We start from the raw sequence: 23,933 nt of genomic DNA, 5'->3' as shown, positions 1-23,933 counted from the left end.
CAATTTATGCAGAAATCCAGGTAATTCCAAAGGGTTCACATACTTTTTCTTGCCACTGTATATCCCAACACCCCATTCTTTTCCCCATTTGTTTCTTACATAGGAATAGAGCTTGCCAGTTTGTTGTCCTAAAAAACGGAAATGAAACATCTGGTGTTCAACCTTCCCAAGTTGTCCCATGCCACACCGCTCCTCCGCACACTCCACTGGCTTCCAGTCGAAGCTCTCATCCACTACAAGACCATGGTCCTTGCCTACGGAGCAGCAAGAGGAACTGCCCCTCCCTACCTTCAGGCTCAAACCCTATTCCCCAACCCGAGTACTGGTCTCTGGTCTTTTGGCCCTCCCACCACAACGGAAGGGCAGCTCCTGCTCAGCCCAGTCCAAGCTCTTCTCTGTCCTGGCACCCCAATGGTGGAACGAGCTTCCCCCTGAAGTTAGGACAGTGGAGTCCCTGCCCATCTTCCGAAAACATCTGAAACCCTACCTCTTCAAAGAGTATCTTAAATAATCCCACAGCATGGGGAAATTCATGGGAAAATAATGGGGTTTTAGGATAAACGCTGAAAATAAGGTCTGAGGTTAACACAGGCTTAGAATATATTATACATTTTGTTCTGTAAGATAATATCAGTCAGTTATCATGATCTTTATGAATTATCAATCCTTTGTGTGCTTTATGTGTTTACATAAATGGTTAAAATTTCACAAAAAGTAACGTTGCTGATGAACATTATCTCACAGAACAAAACATATAAGATCTCCTGTGTTTACCACAGACCTTATTTTCTGAGTTTATCCAAAAACCTTCCAAAACCCCAATTAATTTCCCCATAGTCTTTGGACAACCAGCCATGGCGGAGTTAACCTCCGTTAGTGCCTACAAAAAGACGCCATTACTATTGCTTTCTATGGCGAACCAACCAGAGGTAGAAAATGCTAACTCATTTCTGTTTTTTAGGACTACAAGCTGGCGAGCTCTATTTTCAATAGTTACTATGCTAAACAAATCATTCCCATGTAGCTATGCAGGCTAGCTACTTCTTATTTGCCAGCTAGCCAACTAAAGCTAATTCACAATCACATCAAGCAGATGAAATGACAGCAAACTACTTTTGTTTGTTGTACATTTGTTTCTATTTCAATTTCTTTGGATATTATCGGTTAAATCCATTTGAATTCAATCACTATTTGACAGCATCCCTTTTGGTTTAAAAAAAACCTTCCATACATGTTTGCCCATGGAAGAAGTGGTCAGGAAGTGACTTTTTGGACCTGAATGCCAAATCTATGTCTTCATCACTGGAAAACATTAACGCTTGAGTGTGATATCATTTCAAAGCTTACAAAAAAAAAAAATATTGAAAAAATTATCCAAACAACCCTTTGTATATGTTTAGTTTTGGTACTTTGGGTGAGCAACACACCAGATTGCTTATCTAACTGCTTTTATTTCAAGCAGCTGCTATTCCTCTCTCTTAATCAAATAAAAGTGACATGAAGGCCACCTACATTAATCACTTATGAGCCCAAGGATAAACAGACTGAGATAAATAAATCCACACGCATACACACACGCATGCACGCGCACACACACACACACACACACACACACACACACACACACACACACACACACAGAGAGACGCTTATACACAAATGTGTGGTGCAGACACACACACACACACACACACACACACACACACACACACACACACACACACACACACACACATCAGAAACACATGGCTTCTAAAGCTAGAACAGAGTCTTCACTGCTCCCTCTGTGGATGGTTTGCTTTGGCACCAGTGCTTTAGGACAATGGTGTGTCTCTCCAACCATATGGCCTGCTCCTAGGGCAGTATGAAGATAAAATAAGAGGTGTGATTCCCTGGGGCTGTATGGGCTATGTGTGAATTTATGTTGACAATGCTTTCAATGTGGGACTGGAGGGTAATACAATGACATTTCAATGTCCTCTATAGATTTGTGTACTGTATGACTTCTCTGTCTGCCTGCTTGTCTGCCGACCTGTCTGCCTAGCTGTCTGCCTGCTTGTCTGCATGCCTGCCTGTCTGTCTGCATGTCTGTCTGCATGTCGGTCATAATGGCAGAGCTTGTAGAGTCATGTGCATTTAGATTTGCTAAATAGACTGCATAATGCTTGTGTAACACAATGGATTGCATTTTGTGCGTTGTCCTGGCGCACATGAATAATATAATAAGGTTTTCATTTGCATACAATCTATAAACAACAACAAACAACACACGAAAATAGCATTATAATTGGATGGTAACATTTCTGGGAATGCTGACGTGCTCATTTAATGATATTTAAATAGAGTGAAATAACAGGAGGAAGAAATGGTTGTCCCCCCACTCCTCTCCATCCCCTTCCCCTAAATGATTCAATGAAGGTACAGAGGACTATGAGTGGCTGCACACCACTGGCACCATTTCTGTTAATAATTTAAACAGTAAGCGACGACTCAAGGGTTCTCTCTCCAGCTTGGCGTCAGAGGATTGTCACAAACCACTCCTGGAGTGACTCGTTCCACTGAAGCAGGAAATTAACACTCGTAGAGTAGACACCGGCATGACGAGAGGAGGGGCGAGACAGAGAGACAGACAGACAGACAGACAGACAGGCAGACAGGCAGGCAGGCAGGCAGGCAGGCAGACAGACAGACAGACAGACAGAGAGACAGACAGACAGACAGACAGACAGACAGACAGACAGACAGACAGACAGACAGACAGGCAGGCAGGCAGGCAGGCAGGCAGGCAGGCAGGCAGGCAGACAGACAGACAGACAGACAGACAGACAGACAGACAGACAGACAGACAGACAGACAGACAGACAGGCAGGCAGGCAGGCAGGCAGGCAGGCAGGCAGGCAGGCAGACAGAGACAGACAGACAGACAGGCAGGCAGGCAGGCAGGCAGGCAGGCAGGCAGGCAGGCAGACAGACAGACAGACAGACAGACAGGCAGGCAGGCAGGCAGGCAGGCAGGCAGGCAGACAGAGACAGACGGTGGGCTAAACGTATCTACAGGAAAATATTATTTGGTCAAAACTAAATGGTAGGATATTGAATGAAGAGTTCTGAATATACCAATATATTATACTGTTTACACATATTTAACCACTTTTTGGGGTATGCAAAAAACTACCTTCATACTTCTAGAATACAAAAAATACCTGTACCGGTTACCTTCAGATGAGTCCGGTGACACATGTTGGGGTCGAGCAAAACTGAGAACACCATTGTGTTCATGAGAATTTCCCCTTTCCTCATAGTTTGTAGGTCAAACGGTTCGGACGCTACAAACAGAAGTTGGCACATCGATGGTATCTACTTCAGACGAGTCCCCTGACGTTTGTGGGGGTCGTAGAGCAAAACTGAAATGGCCATCGTGTTAGTGAGTGTCTCCCCTTTCCATAGAGTGGTCATAGTTTGTAGGTGAAATTGTTCGGACGCTACAGACATTTTTGTGAGAAGACTGATTTTCAGGATGTCTCATGGTCTGACAGACACCGCTCTAGCTCTGCCACCTTTCACCGCAGATGTGAAATTGAGACATACTGTGGTGGATTGAGATGCATCCAATGCAAAAAAAACAGATATCTCTAGCATAACCTGATGGATTTTCATGGTGATTGTTTTATTATCTTACTTAGATTAACACACTGGTGGGTAAATTGGATACTGGGGTTAACAGGAATACTAATTGACATTTTATTAACACATTTTGGTAATGTAATGGCTGTGCGTAAATGATCAAAGGGGGAAACCAAAGTGAAATCATTTTACAAGTTCAAGAAATAAATGAATATAAACTGATGTTTGCTTGTAAATGCCACAGGCTTGATGAGCGGGTGTGGCTTAATTTCATGGAAACCATTTAGAACAGAAATTCAGGCAACAATTAAGAGCCATTGCCTCTTCCTCTGGTGTTTGATTGAGTTAGGATTTAGAGAGAGAAGGAGCCTACAGAGAGGGGCATTAAATCCCTCTTGTCGTTGTTTAATTGACTCAGCGTGGAGGGAAGGGGGTAGGAGGGGGATGAGGGGAAAGGATGGAAGGGGAAAAGATGGGGGAGGCAGGCAGGGGGGTAGTCTAATCCTGGTGCGTGGGTTTAATTGCATGGGCAGAACAGGGGAGGAGGTGACAGGGGATTACTCTCTCTCTCTCCCCCCCCCCCCCCCCCCCCCCCCCCAACTGAGAAGTGCTGCACTGGGGTAGACATGCTTGCTGGAGTACCAGGGAGATCGATGTGGAGAAACATACTGATGGGCGACTGACCACTTCAATCATGGCCCAGGACAGTGACTTTAATACTTGAGAAATGGCAGAGTGAAAGTAATCCTTATTCAGCTTACTGTGGCAAATGGAGAAGCTATTGATTTTAATATTTGACCAAATGGCATTTACAACCCTGGCATTAGACTAGCTGTGTTCAGCGAGAACTGAAACCCAGAGGGACAGAAAATAAAGCTGTATTCATCACATTCAAGACCTCAACGTTCCACATTTAAGCAGCGCTCTGCGTTTGTGGGTTCGCCCATTGAAATTGACTGTAAGTTCGTAAATTGGTCTCTCCTCTATATAAAGGCAACCATGCGGTTTCTGTGTAGTTTGAGGCCTATGGAAACCAGCCAGCAGTTCCAGTCTCCCAGGACTGCTCTAAAGACTCCATTACCAGTAATGCCCCTCTTCCTGGGTAGCGGCCTCAGAGGCTGTCCACACTGGGGCATAATGAAGATGGATAGACTCTGTTTATTTGCTGATGCTGACACGAAAAGCGTGTCTCGCCTCGACTGTGATCCATCATCAAAGCCTGCACACTACTCTGATAGCCAGGGGAGTGTGTGTGCATGTGTGTGTGCGTGCGTTCATGCGCAAGAATGCTGACGTGCGTGTGCATGTTGGGGCGGCAGGTTAGAGCGTTGGGCCAGTAACCGAAAGGTTGCTGGATCGAATCCCTGAGCTAACAAGGTAGAAATCTGTCGTTCTGCCCCTGAACAAGGCAGTTAACCCACTGTCATTGTAAATAAGAATTTGTTCTTAACTGACTTGCCTAGTTAAATAAATGTTCGATTTTAACCCTTAAACTCAGTTACTGTAATACTGTATATCTGGATAAAATTGAATTGAAGTGGAGGCCACCAGATTAGGCAAAATAACTAACTCCTGACTGTCATAAGGTCTCTCCTCAGACACTTTAGCAGTAAATCGGAGTCATCCCACAGACAACTGAATGGTACAGAGGAAATATAGATGATGACCTAATTAATGGAGAGTGCAAGAAGGATGGAAATGCATGAGTTTGACTCCATCAGCAGGTCCTACTGGTGAACCACAGAGAATTAGAGTGGGCAAGACGCAGCAGCGGAGGCTACATCGTGTTGACCCCTTACGGTACGGAATTGGCACTGTGGTGACTAGAGCTATGGACATCAATGTATCGGTAGCTAGTCTTTACAGACAGCCCTGTACAGCTGCCGGGACACTGTTCATTCCACTCGGATGGCGAAAGAAGCTTCTGCTATAACAGCAATCTGTCCCATCTATATTTGAATGCAATTGTGTAGTTTCATCAGTGATAGGACTTCCAGCAGCTCAGCATGTGTCTCCTGCTCTGCTCTCGCTGATTATGCAGAGATGTACTTACAGTTAAACAATAGGAAGATGTTATACTCTTTCTGGAGGGGTCTGTATGTGGGTAGCTGATTGACAGCTTATTTCTCTCCATCACAATCTTGTTCTCAGAGGAGGACAAAGAAAGGATGTTGGCTGCCGCTTGTAGCTGTAGTTTTGAATGCCATCCATCCCCCACTACACACACACACACACACACACACACACGTGACACACTCACCGAGAGCCACACCTGTGCTAGGCTCCAGAGCGTCTCTTTCCTTTTGACAGCACACAGCTGCTCTGTTAATTAACCACGAGGGTTCATGAGTGAGGTTAATTAAACAGCGTGTCTCATCACATTCCCATAAAGAACAGGCTTTTGGGTGGCTCTCCCTCTTCCTCTCCATCTCCCAACTTCCTTCTTTACTTCAACCTTGTGTTAGGCTCTATTGACTGGAGAAATGCTAGAGGAATAAGGGTTCAACCTAACAAGTGAACCAAAACAGAACAGCCCAAAATAAGAAGAGATCTCAAACGGTACAGTGGCATTTGAAGACATTTTAATAATAAATAATGTGGTAAAATGACAATGTTTTTTTTTTCATCCCGTTTTTAACATACTCAGTAATGAAATGAAATGCCATGGCTGACATCATGAACATAGTAGTGTAATTCTTTATAACATGGCAAACTCCAAACAAATGTCAGGTGCCCTCAGTGAACATCGTTTCACACGTTTTGTACATGTGTAGGAAGTAAAGAAATGGACTCAAAGCTGGGCCTAGATGTAGCCATAAAGAACGTAAACCCAACAACAACATGCTGTTCCATCTCCAAGCTGCAGGATTTTCAAGTCTTCTTCTTTAGTCCTTCTTTCGGGTCAGTATTCATTTCACTTCCTTCAACCCTGTCTTGCTGGGAAACAATGGTGGATGTGTCACTGTGTGTTGCTTGCTCATGGACAAAATGCTACCCATCACCAGGCACGGAGAAGTCCATTTTCCAGGATGGATCCGTCAACATTTCCACCCTTAACTTATCTGGAAAGGAGACTATTACTAAGAGAAATGGGGCTTCCTCACCCTTCTCTATTGGTACAATGTGTCCCTCAGGTTGTCTGCGGTCTCTCTCACTTCCTCATAAGTGCATTTGTAGACATGAGGGTATAATCCGACCAACACAGTAGTTTGTGTCATAATAAATGGATAAATGTGGTCACCGCTTTGGGCAGTGTACCCTTCAGTCCAAATGATCACTCTGGTTTCAATTAAACCTAAGCTAGACAGGGGAGTCTCGTTTCCATCCCAATCCCAACAGAAACAGAATATTAACACACATAACACTCGTCCAATCGTATACAGAAAACGATCAACAACATTATTTTTTATCATTGTTCCTCTTTTAAGACGGAACGTCATCGATAACAATGGTTTAAAATAAAGTTAAGTGATTGTGCTTTTGAAACCAAAGTAGAACAAATAACGCACATTGACAAGACCAACATCAATAACAAAACAATAACAGTGCATTACAAAAATACATTAAAAACAAATGTAAAAATCCCATTGTAGCAATTTTGTGGCAGCAAAATGACGGAACAATTTACAAGATGGATGGTGAAGTCCAAATATTAATTACAGTAATATAACAGGCGCAACAGACATGCCAAGACCAGTCTGAGGCACCACAGAAGGTGGTCCAAGACAAGGTATCTGTATACAACAGTCATCTAATGTGCATGTACTTTCATATTAGTCACTAGCTCACCATAGAGGCCAGTTCTCAACCAACAACTCATGTAAACAATGATCTAATAGTGCTTCGTACCAGTGAGCGCACAGACTGAAACGTGATCGCACTTTTTTTCTCACACTTTCTTTTCCCCTCCAAAATGGCATCAAATGAGAAATTGTCAAAAGAAAAACTAATATTAAGTATTGTTATGTTTTTTTCCCCTTATTCTGTATGATAAGAAAAGTAATTTACATAATAGTCACTGATGTCAGATTCAAGCCTTCCTGTGAGGGCACTGTGGCAGTTTCCTGTCCTCCTCCCATGATCCTCAGCTCTCCAGCAGCTGTGGACACAAGTTTATAATGCAACCCCTCGATTAATGGCCATCAAAAGAAGCTCATAGACTTACTAGATTTTGGACACAGAATTTCAACTAACGGAAACGATTAAACTGACACTTTATGAGCATCTTGTTCTCACCTCTAGTTCCTCTTCCTGGGTCTGGAAGCCTGCGATGCTGGGCAGTGTGTCTGTGGGGTTCCTGCGGGCCCCATCTCTCCTCCGTCCCCCTGAGCCCCGGGAGGACATGGAGCTGGAGGAGCTCTGAGCCTGGCTCTGGCCCTGGCCCTGGCCCTGGCTCTGGCCCTGTACCGAGGGGAACGAGGGCCTGCTGTACGGGAGGATGTCTTCAGAACCTGGAACAGAGAGACAGATTCAAGGGGATTTATTTTGACATGTAGAAACCACATAAAAGCAAAAGGTTATAATGCTCATATTTGTACGTCTTTGTTCCAATACACAAACCATATGGGAAGTATACTACATTGCAGTAAGTACCTGGGTGTTGACGACCTTTGCTGCTCCCCTTGCCTCCCTGTGGAGTCCTGTTCTTGTCCTGCGCCTCCCGTCTCTCCACAGAGCCCTCTCTGGTCCTCTGGCCCCCTGCACTCCCTCTCCGGCCCCGTCCCTCCCCAGAGCCAATCCTAGGGAGCGTGGCCCCCCTCACCTCATAGCCACACCGCGACATGTGACTAGGAGACTTCAAGGGCATACACGAGTCTGAGGAGAGAAGAACACAGAAGTGGAACTTCAGACTTTATTCACCAAGGAATATGTACTGTACAGCTGAGAGAAGTCAATGGGAGAGCCGTTCCGTGAAGTGACCCGTGTCTCAGGTCCAGTCCCTTACCGTCAGTGAAGTCATTCCTCTGCTGGTGGCCTTGGTGGCCAGCCTGGGCCTGGTGCTGCTTGTGCCTCTTGGGCGGTCTCTTCTGCATCACTGCAGAGCTCATGTTGCTGTCTGTGGACAGGGGGCTGCTGGGACGCTGGCACCTTCGCCCTGAGGGAACAGACAAACATTCAGTACATGGACGTTTATATAAGAAGGTATATCTAGGGTTTTTCTGCTGCTATTTTCCCCTGACCCAATTTATTTTTCCCCTCTCCTCCTCACCTGCTGGCCCTGTGTCCTCTGGGAACCTGGCCATGCGTAGGCCTGCTGTGTAGTCTCCAGTGTTGGCCACAGCCTGGGCGAAGTCTGCGTCTGTGAAGAAGGATCCGTCTGAGGAGCTGACAGCGCTGGAGCGTCCTGACGAGCCATTGTCCTCCTCGGAGGCCGAGCCCCAGCCGTTGATCATGGAGCCCGTCACAGAGCTCTCCAGGTCCCCAGTGCTGGAGGCCGGCGTCTGCTCCAACCCCCGGAGGTGCAGCCTGCGTGGGGGAGGGTGGTGCTGGTGGTGGGGCTGTTTCTGGTGGGGCTGGGGGTTATTTTGGTGCTGGTGGTAGTGACCCTGGGCCATCTCCGCATCCGTCTCATCCCTTTCCTCTTCTTCATCCTCCTCCTCTTCCTCCTGGCCGTCAGTATCCAGTGCCAGGGGGCTGGAGATGTAGCCGTAGGTGTGTGGGGGGGAGAGGGGGTGCGGGGGAGGAGGTGGGCTGGCTGCGTGTTGTCTAAGGAGGAAGACGGGGAAAGGATCAAAGCATGGACCAATATATATGGTTGTTGGTTGTAGCTGGGATGAGTGAGATGCAGTGTGAGTTGGGCTCATAGTTACCTGTGGTGGTCTGTTCCGTTGTGTAGGCCGTTGTGCTGGTCTCCCTGGGGGGAGGGGGTGAGACTGGCTGTAGACTGGTGACTGTAGGACAGACCCGCAGGGGAAGAGGCTGCCCCTCTGACAGGGGGGGTGGGACACCTATCCATCCCCTCCTCCGCCTCCTCTTCCTCCATCTCATCCGGATGCAGGTACATCCGTGAGGTAAGCATTGGGCATGGGGCATCTGGGTTAAAGCTTTTTTCCATGGGCAGGGTATACTCATCACAGCTCCGGCTTGGTGGGGGGTTGGCAGGGGGAGGGGGCAGAGGTTCACTCCAGTTCACTGTGTTCGTTTTGGGAAGTTTGGGAGTGCGAGTTCCCTTCTTATGACTTTGGCTCCCTGCAGAGACAATAGAAAACACTTTTCGAACATACTGCAGAACAAAATACTTATCTGTCCTATTGCTATAGTCAGTGTGCTCAGTGTCTCACCAGAGGTACTGCTGCTGCCCCTGTCAGAGCTGTGGTGAGAGCCTCCTGTGCTGTGTTCGTGGGCCTGGTTATAGGGGACGATGCCTTGCAGGGGCCCATCTCCTCTATAGTGGTCTGAAGACCGCAGCGACAGAGAGACAGACAGAGTTAAACAGATATATTGACCAGGGGCGTTGATAGAGGGGGGTCATGGGTTGGCACCCTCCCATTCTCATTGGGTCAGAGCGCTGTCAGTCTGGCTCAGATTGGAGAGGAAAGGTTGGTGCGTTTGTTCTGGCATTCAAGCAGTATCAGGGCTGGCTTTAGGACCTTTAAGACCAGACAGCTCAGAGGCAGCGGGCAGGCTGTTTAGCGGTATTAGAGGTTGGCTTTAGGACCATGCATGTGCTTTGGTGCAGGCGCGAAGACTTTGCTTGGCTGGCTGGCTTTAGGACTATGGAGAGCAGACAGCTCTGAGGCAGCGGGCAGGCTGTTTAGCGGTATTAGAGGTTGGCTTTAGGGCTATGGAGAGCAGACAGCTCAGAGGCAGTGGGCAGGCTGTTTAGCGGTATTAGAGGTTGGCTTTAGGACCATGGAGAGCAGACAGCTCAGAGGCAGCGGGCAGGCTGTTTAGCGGTATTAGGGGTTGGCTTTAGGACCATGGAGAGCAGACAGCTCAGAGGCAGCGGGCAGGCTGTTTAGCGGTATTAGAGGTTGGCTTTCGGACCTTTAAGACCAGACTGCTCAGAGGCAGTGGGCAGGCTGTTTAGCGGTATTAAGGGTTGGCTTTAGGACCATGGAGAGCAGATTGTCCAGATGCAGTGAACAGCGCAACTTCTCTCTCAGTTGATGAAGTGCAGAGGTGGAAGATGGCTACGTAACTGCTGCTTGACTTGAAAAGGAAATTGGGCAGAGCTAGTGTGTAGCAGCTATTTGCTGTATGTCATGTTTTTGTAGAATGGTGGGTATGTCCCGTATCGACTGAGGTGAATGAAGCTACAGCAGCCGAGGTGATAATGGCTGGAGATATTTCTGTTTGTTTTTGCTGTTCTCCAAATAGCATTTTAGAGCTTATAAAATAAAAAATACAGTAAATGAGCTTTAACTTTCATAAAATCCAGTTCCCACTGAACATGTATCCAACTTGAATATTTTCCCTATCTTCATTTTCAAATGGTTTTATTTGAATAGATTAGGGCAGATACTACATTGTAGTTTAAGCAAATTTTTAACGCTATTTGTGATACAATTTGTTGATTTTCCATGAATGGTTCTTGGTCCCCAATTTCCCCCCCCCCCCCCCCCCCATGAAAAAGTTCCTTGAAAAGCCCCTGATGTTGACTACACAGAGTAAAACAAATAAACAAAAAAAAGTATTAACTTCCCGAAATACCCTCCCTCCCACCACTGCTACTGTAAGTCTCCAATCCTCTCACCTTTATTAAGCCTGTTGTTCTGCTCCATGATGTTGTACTGCATCTGTGTTTTCTGCAGGTGGGAGGGGGGCTGGTTCCAACAGCGTATGTCAGGGGCCCCGGCCCCAGCTGCTGCAGCCTTGTTCAGGATGCTGGACTGGATGAGCTGGGTGGTGGCATAGGGGGTGGGCTCGTAGGGGGTGGGCGGCCCTCCCCCTGGGCCCACGTAGCACAGGCTGGGGTTGTTGAAAGTCTTGAGCTCGTTAAGTTTGTTGGAGAGGTCCACGTCGCTGTACACAGCCTGCTCAGGCCCCTGTAGACCGCCCTGCTGCTTCTCCAGCTGGCTGCCATAGTTGGCGATGCAGTCGGCTATGGAGAGGAGACCACATGGGGTTAGGTCTAGTAAAACTTTACCCCTTCATTAAACCTTCATTAACCCTTCAGGAAGTCAAGTCATATACATAACACCATCAATTATCATGTTTTATGTTGAAGCCATGTTTGTTTTTCCATCGCTCATTTGATTTGCATTATATCACTATATACAGTTGAAGTCGGAAGTTTACATACACTCAGGTTGGAGTCATTAAAACTCGTTTTTCACCCACTCCACACATTTCTTGTTAACAAACTATAGTTTTGGCAAGTCGGTTAGGACATCTACTTTGTGCATGACACAAGTAATTTTTCCAACAATTGTTGACAGACAGATTATTTCACTTATAATTTACTGTATCACAATTTCAGTGGGTCAGAAGTTTACATACACTAAGTTGACTGTGCCTTTAACCAGCTTGGAAAATTCCAGAAAATGATGTCATTAGTTTAAAAGCTTCTGATAGGCTAATTGACATAATTTGAGTCAGTTGGAGGTGTACCTGTGGATGTATTTCAAGGCCTACCTTCAAACTCAGTGCCTCTTTGCTTGACATCATGGGAAAATCAAATAAATCAGACAAGACCTCAGAAAAATTTTGTAGACCTCCACAAGTCTGGTTCATCCTTGGGAGCAATTTACAAATGCCTGAAGGTACCACGTTCATCTGTACAAACAATAGTATACAAGTATAAACGCCATGGGACCATGCAGCCGTCATACCGCTCAGGAAGGAGACGCGTTCTGTCTCCTAGAGATGAATGTACTTTGGTGCGAAAGTGCAAATCAATCCCAGAACAACAGCAAAGGACCTTCTGAAGATGCTGGAGGAAACAGGTACAAAAGTATCTATATCCACAGTCAAACGAGTCCTATATCGACATAACCTGAAAGGCCGCACAGCAAGGTAGAAGCCACTGCTCCAAAACCGCCAAAAAAAGCCAGACTACGGTTTGCAACTGCACATGGGGACAAAGATCGTACTTTTTGGAGAAATGTCCTCTGGTCTGATGAAACAAAAATAGAACTGTTTGGCCATAATGACCATCGTTATGTTTGGAGGAAAAAGGGGAACGCTTGCAAGCCGAAGAACACCATCCCAACCGTGAAGCACGGGGGTGGCAGCATCATGCTGTGGGGGTGCTTTGCTGCAGGAGGGACTGGTGCACTTCACAAAATAGATGGCATCATGAGGAGAGAAAATTATGTGGATATATTAAAGCAACATCTCAAGACAGCAGTCAGGAAGTTAAAGCTTGGTCACAAGTATGTCTTCCCCAAGCATACTTACAAAGTTGTGGGAAAATGGCTTAAGGACAACAAAGTCAAGTATTAGAGTGGCCATCACAAAGCCCTGACCTCAATCCCGTAGAAAATTTGTGGGCCGAACTGAAAAAGCGTGTGCGAGCAAGGAGGCCCACAAACCTGACTCAGTTACACCAGCTCTGTCCGGAGGAGTGGGCCAAAATTCCCCCAACTTATTGTGGGAAGCTTGTGGAAGGCTACCTGAAACGTTTGACCCAAGTTAAACAATTCAAAGGCAATGCTACCAAATGCTGATTGAGTGTATGTAAACTTCTGACCTACTCAGAATGTGATGAAAGAAATAAAAGCTGAAATAAATCATTCTCTCTACTATTATTCTGACATTTCACATTCTTAAAATAAAGTGGTGATCCTAACTGACCTAAGACAGGGAATTTTTACATGGATTAAATTGTGAAAAACTAAGTTTAAATGTATTTGGCTAAGGTGTATGTAAACTTCCGACTTCAACTGTACCATATGTTCCACTACTGGGACCTGACCAGTATCACCAGAAGAGGTTTGTAGCTGTAACGTTACTGACCTGGGCGGCTGTAGGTGGTCATGTTGCTGTCGCTGGTGCCGTTGCCACTGTTGCAGCAGTTGATGTTGCAGTCTTTGTGGTTGGCACATGCGTTGGGCCAGGAGTCTGCCAGCCACGGCTGGTTTACACTCTCCCCCATGTTCAGCAGCCCAGGTCTGAACCAGAACCACACAACCAGAACCATTATCATACAGAACATGCTTTACTCCAAGTCAACAGGGGTTCAGTCACGGATGGGTATGGGAGTTTCTGTCCTTTGTCAGTTATTAGACAGGGAGAGATCTCCCTCTGGTGGTTAGAGTAGGGAATACTCTGTTGTTGCTTCTACAACTTTCCCTCCTGCATTTCTCAAACGCCATAATAAGTGCTATATAGACAGTGAGAAAAGCCTATCTGGTAAAGTGTCCACATATAACCACACATTGGGATGCACCTTACCTCCCAGCACTGCAGACAGACTCTCCTCCTCTCTGATAGGCCACTGAATCAAACAAAGAGAACAAATGTGAGAAACACAAGAAAAAAACCTGCATGACAAATAAAAGAGGAACTCCAGGTTGGTGTGACCTGTCTGTTACTCTGTACTCATACAGCTGTCCTTTCTTCAGTCTGACTCACAACTGATACACACACACACACACACACACACACACACACACACACACACACACACACACACACACACACACACACACACACACACACACACACACACACACACACACACACACACACACACACACACACACACACACACACACAGGTAACCCACACACACAGGTAACCCACACACACAGGTAACCCACACACACAGGTAACCCACACACGGGGCACTTGGCATTGAGAGGTGTACATGCAGATAAACAAAATCAGTCTGATAGTTTTAACCATGATATCTCGGCCCTGAGTCACACTTCACAGTGAGCGATCCCCCTGCAATTCAGACACATCCTCTTCACTGGAGGGTGAGTCACCTCAACCACATGATTAGATACACTATCCTACGGCTACAGTACAGTCAGTATGTGAAGGACAAGTGGGAACATGGGACTGTATTTATGCCTCTCTTCTCGTCACAAAGCATAGTGACTCAGCAGCACTATCTGCCCTTGCTGTGTGTCGGTTGTCTATGTCTGATCTAAGAGGGTGGAACAGGGAGGGGCTTATGCCCTCTTTAGGAGCTGTCTGTCACCTGATTCACATTATGTCAGAACATCACTTCATAGCTCTTTACTGACCTCCCTCTGCAAGATTTGATTTCAAAAGATTGGTTTATGGATGTGAGGCCACCTAACTTATACACTAAGTCCATTAGCTGTTTGTATATGGGAATAGCTTGGCCTTGAGTGCTGCGAGAAACAGAGTACACAGAGACAGAACTGTGTTTGAGGCATCTCTGAATCATAGGGGCTTCAAGTTCAGTACACACATGGGTAAATAACTGTGCATTCAGCACTCAAATACATGTTTACAGCAGAATACAGTCATACATACCTGTAGGAGTGAAAGTGAATGATGGAACTGCAGGAACAAACCCAGGGCCAAACAGAGGAGGGAGGGAAGGAGAGAAAAAAGAGATGGCAGAGAAAGTGAGAAGAAGGGTCATTTATTGATAGCAAAATATACATTTCGTAAGCCTGTGGAGAAAAAAAACTCAAACCGGCAGACATATTGGCGCGCACACGCACACTCAAACGCACGCGTACGCACACACACACGCATCAATCACCACCGCGGTGGTCTCAGGAACAAGTGGCCTTGTGGGTAATGGAGGTCACATGGGGCAGAGCGAGGGCGATAACAGTGATAGAACACATGTCATAATACCTGGCTGACAGGCCTGTCCCTACTCTAACTGTGTCTCACCAGGGAGAGGGGCGGCGGGCGGTGGCCTGGAAATGAGCCTTAAATGTCACCGTTTGAATGTCAGCGTAATCTGGGATGTGCCAGCTAGGCGTCTAATCGTCACTACCCTTTGAGGTCTTTGAGTCAGGGGAGAAGATTAGACCAACCCCCTTTTATGGGTGAGATGTGGTTATCAGGCTCCCTCCTTTGAGGATAAAAGCAGCTGACACGAGGCAAGTCACACTATGGGCTACTGGAGAAAAACACACCTTAATGTGACTGAAGTGAATAAATGCAATGGTGACACAGAGGACTGTGTCTAACCTGTGTGTCAGTGAGCGCAGGTTACCAGCGTTCAGCTAAACAACCACAACACCAACCTAATGTCCTCCCTCTGTCTACCCCTCCTGATCACTCTCCCTGTCCAATCTCTCCACAACACCAACCTAATGTCCTCCCTCTGTCTACCCCTCCTGATCACTCTCACTGTCCAATCTCTCCACAACACCAACCTAATGTCCTCCCTCTGTCTACCCCTCCTGATCACTCTCCCTGTCCAATCTCTCCACAACACCAACCTAATGTCCTCCCTCTGTCTACCCCTCCTGATCACTCTCCCTGTCCAATCTCTCCACAACACCAACCTAATGTCCTCCCTCTGTCTACCCCTCCTGATCACTCTCCCTGTCCAATCTCTCCACAACACCAACCTAATGTCCTCCCTCTGTCTACCCCTCCTGATCACTCTCCCTGTCCAATCTCTCCACAACACCAACCTAATGTCCTCCCTCTGTCTACCCCTCCTGATCACTCTCACTGTCCAATCTCTCCACAACACCAACCTAATGTCCTCCCTCTGTCTACCCCTCCTGATCACTCTCCCTGTCCAATCTCTCCACAACACCAACCTAATGTCCTCCCTCTGTCTACCCCTCCTGATCACTCTCACTGTCCAATCTCTCCACAACACCAACCTAATGTCCTCCCTCTGTCTACCCCTCCTGATCACTCTCACTGTCCAATCTCTCCACAACAACATATTAGCTGGGTGTGATCCACCATTGATACTCTACTGACTGCAGTATAATACTGTAAACACCTTCAAAGACACGGACATCAAAGTTCTCAGTCACACACACAGTCACCCATACACACACAGTCACCCATACACACACACACCACAGTCACCCATACACACCGTCACCCATACACACACACGCAGTAACCCATACACACACAAACACCCCGATATATACACCTAAACCCACATCCACTACAGACCTTTGCGTATACCGGCGTAGCTGCTGCTGAGGCCGCTCCTCTTTTTACGGTGACGGTACAGCCACACACTGAACACCATGAGGACCACCCAGCAGGTGGCGCCGATGCCCGCGATGAACGCCGGCTGCTTGACCACGTCTGAGATCTGAGACAGCGTGTCCTGGTCCTCAGGACTGTCCATCATCTGACCCGTAGAGTCTGGAGAAGAGGGGGAGGACGAGGAGGAGATTGAGACATAGAACATGTACATAGCATATTCTATCATAGAACATTGGCAGGGAAAGAAAGTGAGGCGGACCCTGAAGGACAAACATCAGTCCTTCAAAACATTCAAGTTCAACTGAAGGCCAGGAGTCGGAGATGGAAAACAACATTACATAGATAAGATAGGAGAGACAGGAGAGACAGCTGGAGAAAGGAGTTCTCTAAATACATCTGGGCACATAATCTGTCATGAAGAATGTTCTCATTCTCTGCTCCTCTTTAGAGTGCTAGGCCAAGAGGTGAACTGGACGCCAAGGTTTGAGACTTGACTCAAGGTGACATTATCCTCGTGAATTGGCTCTATGAAGTTACTCTAAACGCTTGATATGGACCAATGCGAAAAATCTGGAATGTGCTAAGAAGATGGAGGTGGAAAATCGAGTTGAAAATGCCTGTGGTGTGTGTGCTTTTTGTCACGAATGGTGAAACTGAGGCTAAGGCAGGACACAGCTAAATGGTCATTATTTTGATGATGATGATACCTGAGTAAAGGCATTGTGAGCTGACTCAGGGACATGTTCATGTCGGGACTCGAGATGGACACCCTGTACTGTGTACATTGGTCATGGTGAGACACAGTATGCAAATCACACAGACCATCTATCCGATGGCTACGAATGAAAAGAGCTTAGACAGGCTGAACCGGTGTTGACCTGGAGTAGACAGTGGATTAACAGTGAACTCACCTCTCCGCTTCCTGGTTCTGAGATCAAATGTATTTTTAGAAACTCTAAACTCAGGGGAGGCTGTCAGGTGTTAACTACAGTTGACCAGCTCACCAAGTTGAAAGAAGGTGACATCGCTCTTGACCCCAGGGCCGGCGCCGTTGCTCGCGGCGACCTCCACGCTGTAGCGTATCCCTGGCGCAAGGCTGGGGATCAGCACGGAGAAGGTGGAGCCATCTACTGTCCGGTTGACGTGGTAACGGCTCTCGTTGCCCAGGCACCAGATCTGGAGAGGACAGTGTAAAATAAAGGGGAGGGGGATAGTAAGACAGGGACTTGGTTCTTTCAGTAAATGCCAAAATACCTGTTATAAGACATTTCAACATTAGTCCAGTAGATGGCAACGCCTCCTCAATACTTAGTCCACCTCTGCTGGAGCAACTAAAAACACACGCACCCAAGGAAGTTTGAGGGGGAAAGTGTGAGGCTTGAGGTTCTGCTCTATACCTCTCTGTTTGTTCCCCTATCTCACCCTCCCTCCATCTTACCTTGTACTCCTGTACCATTCCGTTCTGTTCCTCTTCGGAAGGTGGTTGCCAGGCGACCAGGATGGCGGTCCCATTGGCATCGCTCTTCGTCACGGTAACGCCCCGGGGGGCTCCGCTGGGGGCTGAGACAGGAACACACCGTCAGACAGACGCACAGACATCATGATGACATCAAAGACATTCACTCTCATTTGAGCTCTGCTCAGAGTCTGCCATGTCTCTCACTGAACATGAAAGAACACTTAGTGACAATTCAGATCAGAGGCATCAGCCCGCCACATATGCAGTAGTTCTAGAGTATTCTGAAAACATACAGTAAGCTCTAAACAACAGAAAGGAACTGAACAGAATGATCGTAACCAGCTAATGAACATTGTGGAATGAATCAAGGTTAATATCTTTAAAGAATAAATAATAATTGAAGGTTATGGAACTAGAGTGAATCATTTCTATTCATGTTGTGATAATTGTTAGCATTTGTAAGGTGAGCAGATTTTAGAAAATGTGCAACACAACGTTTTCTCTGACGAGCCGGGACACTGGATGTACCACCTCCTATCCCTCTACACCCTCTCGCATTTATCTGCCCACGGGTATGAAACCCACATGAAGCCACAGGTCGACGTGGCAAGTTGCTCATCAATATAATACAGGAATTGTCTGAGCTGATGCTGTGTTGAATGACACGTTGCTGGAGCTCTAGTAATACTTGGGGGCTTTGTGTGCTGTGCTGCAGTGATGGTGCTAGTCACCTGATGAGAGCAATTCAACTGAATCAGTAGTGCATTGGCCTCGGGAGCTTATGCACCTTCTGGTTAAAGATAATGAAAGCAGGCATGTCTGTTGTCTCGGGCTGGCTGGGGCTCTACTTATGAACTCAGATAACAATTAAGAAAACAATTTGTCTCCACAGCTGCTGCTACGCACTCATCTATACAGAGTACACACACTGGAAGAGCTAGAGTACACGCATATAAGCTTTAAACAATGTGAAACTCCCTAACCTCACCAATGATGATTACTCCAACCATACAGTAACATCCACACATCTCTGGAACAATTAGCAAGCACAGTATGGTGTAAGGGATGTGTTATGTTTTCTCAAAATTCTCATTCATTTATTTATACATGTAAAATGTCAATTTGTCTTTGTTTTAACTTGCCTAGACGAATAAAACTCTCACAAAACAACCTACTCCAACCTAACACTAGAACTGCTGTATGAAATCTTTCATCTCCATCCACACTTCCAATCACAACCCTCTCTAACAGCAGCCCTTGATCCCTGACCCCTGGCTCCAGCCTCTTACCTTCCTCCAGCGTCCTGGCCACCTTAACCTCGCTGTCCGCTCCCTGAAATTCATCAAAGAAGGGACGCACTTTGAACTCGTAGGTGACCCCTTTCTTCAGCTGAGGCACCACAGCACCGTCCTCTCCAGGGGTCCGCACCTCGAACACGCCCCACTGCCCACCTGGCTGGCCCAGATCAGCAGACGCCCTGTACATCACCTTATAGCCCTGTATGTACGGAGACTCCTGCTCCACCTAGTGGCAGAGAAGGGAAACAGATGTTAGGGTCCTGAGGAATATTTTTCTCCACTCATAAAAGGAGTAATAAAGGCCCAGTTCATTCAGTTTGTGTAGCACCCATACTTCCCACACTAGAAAGAGAAACCCTACTGTAAATGAGTCTATTAAATAGCTATAAAATGTTGGTTGCCATGGGCATTGATTTTTTATATTGTACTTCCAACCAAAACTATTTAATTGTAAGCCTCTGGGATCTAAGAAGCCAGTGTCAAAGAGCCATTATACCAGCAGAACATACTGTAGAACAGAGGTCTGAGGTGTTGGGCCAGTGTGTCACATGTAGAAAAACACTACATTCAAAAGTAATATACATTATGAACCATAACTCTCCTGCTGTGTGTGTTGGGCTGGTAACCATATCCAGTGAACATCCTCCAGGAGAGGTCTTCAGCCCTGTGCTATGTTGTCTACGGGGAGAGCTTAGGTTCTACCCCTTCTCATCTCCCAGATCTCAGAGAAACCACAGCATGAGATCATCACTAGCCGCCAGTTTCCTGAGAGCCTGGGACTGGTTAGGACACTGCCAGGAGGACACCGCTAACCAGCACTCGCAGAAACATGGCCCTCAGAGTTAGGTATCGTAGATACAGCTAAGGAACCTAGCACTACATAAGCACTTTATGGGCCCATGACCTGTTATTTGGCAAAGGCCCATAACAAAGTGTTATCACCTGTTTTAAAGTATCATGTTCATTTGTACTGTACAGTGGCCCTATTAATAATTTTTGTCCAAGTCTGCTGAAAGTCAAAGACTCTCCTGCCAACTTCCACTGATGCTGGCCATGGGGATGCCTTCTCCCTGCCTGGCTGCCTGGCTTTGGCCCTGCTCAACTAAACTATTTACACCCTGGTTCTGTTTAGGACCGCACCCCTGACATGTGCACAAGTTGGATCATACATCACTGATGGAACTAACACCTTCATGGGGGAAAGACGGAGAAACATCTCACAACGTATAAACGTCCTCTTTCATAGGCCAGGATCAAAAGTCACTCTGTCAGCACAGGTGGTCTTGATTAGGCCAACAGTTCCACATCCTACCCACAGCTGGCTATACAGCACAGTCTATGCCTACAGACTCAACTATGTGTTCTGAAGAACATAATTTGTCAACAAATCAAATTATCGTTTGTGTTGCCTTTTGTTAATATTAGACATAGCCATGCCAGCACATCACGGTGTAGGGAGACCAACAGACCAAGCAGTGTAAGAAACTGAGTGTAATAATTCTAAAACAGCTGACACAGAAAAACACTAGGGTAACCTCTTCTGGCAGGACAGTATCTGCAGACAGCTGGGCCCAGGGCCAGGACTCTACTCACCGTCCACTGCACCCTGACGGAGGAGGAGGAGAGGATGGTGGGGTTGTGCAGATTGACCACCACGTCCCCCAGTTCCCTCTGGATCTGACGGTGGTCCACTCCTTGGCTGGTGGGAGGGGTGTCTGCACAGAGACAGTGAGGGGTTAGTTCACTCTGGCACTCACTCTGGCCCAGCCAAGCCATGTGGTTAGGATATGAGGACCACTAAGTCTCAGTGTCTCTGTCATCAGATGAATGTGACTGTATCATCAGGTAGAGGTGGTAGAGGAGGGGGTTGTCTCACCTTGTGTTCTGACGGCATCAGTGATGGGGCTGGGGTCACTGAGGCCGTAGGCGTTGGCTGCTCTAACCAGGAACAGGTAGACGGCACCTGGTTTGAGGTTCTTCAGGACAAAGGTCTCTGTTTTCACATGATCAGCCAGAGTCACCCAGCTACTCCCCGACGCGTGACTGCACAGAGGGAGGAACAATGGTCAATCACTCACAACAGTGCATACACAGTGCCTTCAGAAAGGATTCATACTCCTTGACTTATTCTACATTTTGTTTTGTTACAGCCTGAATTCAAAATTGATTTGTTTTCTCACCCCATCTACACACAATACCCCACACTGAAAAAGTGAACATGTTTTTAGATATTTTTGCATATTTATTGAAAATAAATTACAGAAACAATCAATGTACATAAGTATTCACACCCTTTTGCTATGACATGTCAAATTGAGCTCGGGTGCATCCAATTTCCTTTGATCATCCTTGAGATGTCACTACAACTTGATTAGAGTCCAATTCAATTGTTGGAAATGATTTAGAAAGAAACACCTGTCTATATAAAGGTCCCACAGTTGACAGTGCATGTCAGAGCAGAAACTATACCATGAAGTCCAAGGAACTGTCTGTAGATCTCAGAGATAGAATTGTGATGAGGCATATATCTGGGGAAGAGAATAAAACTATTTCTAGAGTGTTTCCAAGAGCACAGTGGTCTCCATCATTGGGAAATTGAAAAAAAATGGAACTACCCAGACTCTGCCTAGAGCTGGCTGTCCGACCAAACTGAGCAACCGGGTAAGAAGGACCCTAGTCAGGGAGGTGACCAAGAACCCAATGAACAATCTGATAGGACTACAGAGTTCCTTGGTTGAGATGGGAGAACTTGCCAGTAGGACAACAGTCTCTACAGCACTTCACTAATCTGGGCTTTATGGGCGAGTGGCCAGATGGAAGCCACTCCTGAAAGAAAGGCACATGATAGCATGCCTGGAGGCACATGAATGACACATGAAAGACTCAGAGCATAAGGCAAAATATTCTGTGGTCTGAGGAGAAAAAATCAAACTCTTTGGCCTGAATGCAAAGCACTATGTCTGGAGAAAACCAGGCACAGCTCATCACCTGTTTAACACCAGCCTTGCCATGAAGCATGGTGGTGGCAACATCATATTATAGGAATGCTTTTCAGCGGCAGGGACTGGGAGACTGGTAAGGACAGAGGGAACAATGAATAGAGCCAAATACAGGCAAATCCTTCATGAGAACCTGCTTCAGAGTGCAAACACCTTAGACTAGGGCGAAGATTTATGTTCCAACAGGACACTGACCCCAAGCATACAGCCAAAGCAATGCTGGAATAGTTTCAGAACAAGAATGTGAAAGTCCTTGAGTTGGCCCAGCCAAAGGCCAGACTTGAATCCCATTGAAAATCTGTGGAAAGACTTGAAGATTGCTATTCACCGTCACTCCCCATCTGACTTAACAGGGCTTGAGAAAAAAGGAAGAATGGGAGAAAATCCCCAAAGCCAAAGGTGCAAAGCTGATAGACATACCCATGACGACTCAAAGCTGTGATCACTGCCAAAGGTGCTTCTACAAATTATTGACTCATGGGTGTGAATATTTATGTAATTACATTTTTCAATAAATTTGGTAAAAATTCTAAAAACGTTTTCACTTTTTCATTATGGGGTGTTGTGCGTAGATGGTTGACCCCAAAAAATCTATTGAATCCATTTTGAATTCAGTCTGTAACACAACAAAATGTTGAATAAGTCCAGGAGTATGAATCCTTTCTGAAGGCTCTGTAGATACAGCCATGAACACACATATTAGACAAACATATTAGATCTCGGCCCTCCTACACTTACCTGAATGCCTCGATGACATAGGAGGTGGGCGTGGCCCCAGCGTTAGGGTTGGGTTTCCAGGACAGTGTGACAGAGGTGCGGCTGACGTCAGTCACGTCAGGCTTGGACGGGGCACTGGGGATCAGGTTAGGGTCTGTGGGTCGACCCGGCTGGACAACCACTCCAAACTCTTGCACCTCCACGTAGGCCCTCCAGGATGCCTCTCCACTGGGGCTGGACGCCAAACAGGTGTATACGCCTGTATCTCCAAGCTAAGGAGACACAGAGACACAGTGTGATTGTGGGCTCATTCAGTAGTGTCTGAGTGGTGGTCTTTATGAGTGAGAGGAGTGTTATGCTGCCCCCTACCTTAGTGTAGCGGATCTGCAGGGCTCCTGTGTCTATCTGAGTGATGCGGGAGTCATCGGAGGACACCACCACCCCGTCTTTCTTCCAGTGGACTGTTGGAGTGGGGGTTCCTGTTGCTATGCAACCCAGGACCACTGTGCTGTCCACAGGTGCCGTCTGATTGGCTGGGCCCTGTCGGATCACGGGAGGGGGGCGGTCTGACACCACTATTCAAAAGGGAGAGGGAGAATGTACTGTTTAATACCAGTTATACTGTCGCAATCAGACATGGGTTCAAATACTATTTAGGGTATTTCAATTACTTTCAAAGACATTTGGAAGTATTTCTTTTTTTTTTAAGACAAGAAGTTGAATATTGGAATGCATTCGGAAATACACTTGGAAAGTATATTTAAAAAAAAA

The 23,933-nt window shown here is 46.6% G+C and overlaps 1 protein-coding gene across 2 annotated transcripts in view; it reads right to left on the bottom strand.

The window, feature by feature from the left end:
- Nucleotides 1–6,186: 6,186 nt before the first annotated feature.
- LOC120057208 (roundabout homolog 1-like) overlaps nucleotides 6,187–23,933 on the bottom strand; it is a 170,100-nt gene continuing 152,353 nt past the window's right edge. Inside the window, exons 10-28 of one of the 2 annotated variants that reach the window (XM_039005715.1) lie at nucleotides 23,532–23,737; nucleotides 23,184–23,434; nucleotides 21,323–21,489; nucleotides 21,040–21,161; nucleotides 19,438–19,672; nucleotides 18,128–18,249; nucleotides 17,694–17,865; nucleotides 16,651–16,848; nucleotides 15,019–15,045; nucleotides 13,963–14,005; nucleotides 13,525–13,679; nucleotides 11,321–11,668; nucleotides 9,906–10,019; nucleotides 9,435–9,813; nucleotides 8,834–9,330; nucleotides 8,570–8,719; nucleotides 8,218–8,439; nucleotides 7,861–8,075; nucleotides 6,187–7,723 (exon numbers count right to left, since the gene is read on the bottom strand). In XM_039005715.1, coding sequence (XP_038861643.1) covers nucleotides 7,709–7,723; nucleotides 7,861–8,075; nucleotides 8,218–8,439; nucleotides 8,570–8,719; nucleotides 8,834–9,330; nucleotides 9,435–9,813; nucleotides 9,906–10,019; nucleotides 11,321–11,668; nucleotides 13,525–13,679; nucleotides 13,963–14,005; nucleotides 15,019–15,045; nucleotides 16,651–16,848; nucleotides 17,694–17,865; nucleotides 18,128–18,249; nucleotides 19,438–19,672; nucleotides 21,040–21,161; nucleotides 21,323–21,489; nucleotides 23,184–23,434; nucleotides 23,532–23,737 — 3,638 coding nt within the window. In that variant the 3' untranslated portion in view covers nucleotides 6,187–7,708. The remainder of the gene's footprint in view (nucleotides 7,724–7,860; nucleotides 8,076–8,217; nucleotides 8,440–8,569; nucleotides 8,720–8,833; nucleotides 9,331–9,434; nucleotides 9,814–9,905; nucleotides 10,020–11,320; nucleotides 11,669–13,524; nucleotides 13,680–13,962; nucleotides 14,006–15,018; nucleotides 15,046–16,650; nucleotides 16,849–17,693; nucleotides 17,866–18,127; nucleotides 18,250–19,437; nucleotides 19,673–21,039; nucleotides 21,162–21,322; nucleotides 21,490–23,183; nucleotides 23,435–23,531; nucleotides 23,738–23,933) is intronic. The other variant, XM_039005716.1, reaches the window with a different exon arrangement.

The sequence above is a fragment of the Salvelinus namaycush genome, chromosome 12 (assembly GCF_016432855.1).
Source record: "Salvelinus namaycush isolate Seneca chromosome 12, SaNama_1.0, whole genome shotgun sequence".
In the NCBI taxonomy this organism is placed as follows: domain Eukaryota; kingdom Metazoa; phylum Chordata; class Actinopteri; order Salmoniformes; family Salmonidae; genus Salvelinus; species Salvelinus namaycush.
The sequence above is the reverse complement of the archived record's forward strand: the minus strand, read 5'-3'. Positions and strand labels throughout refer to the sequence as shown.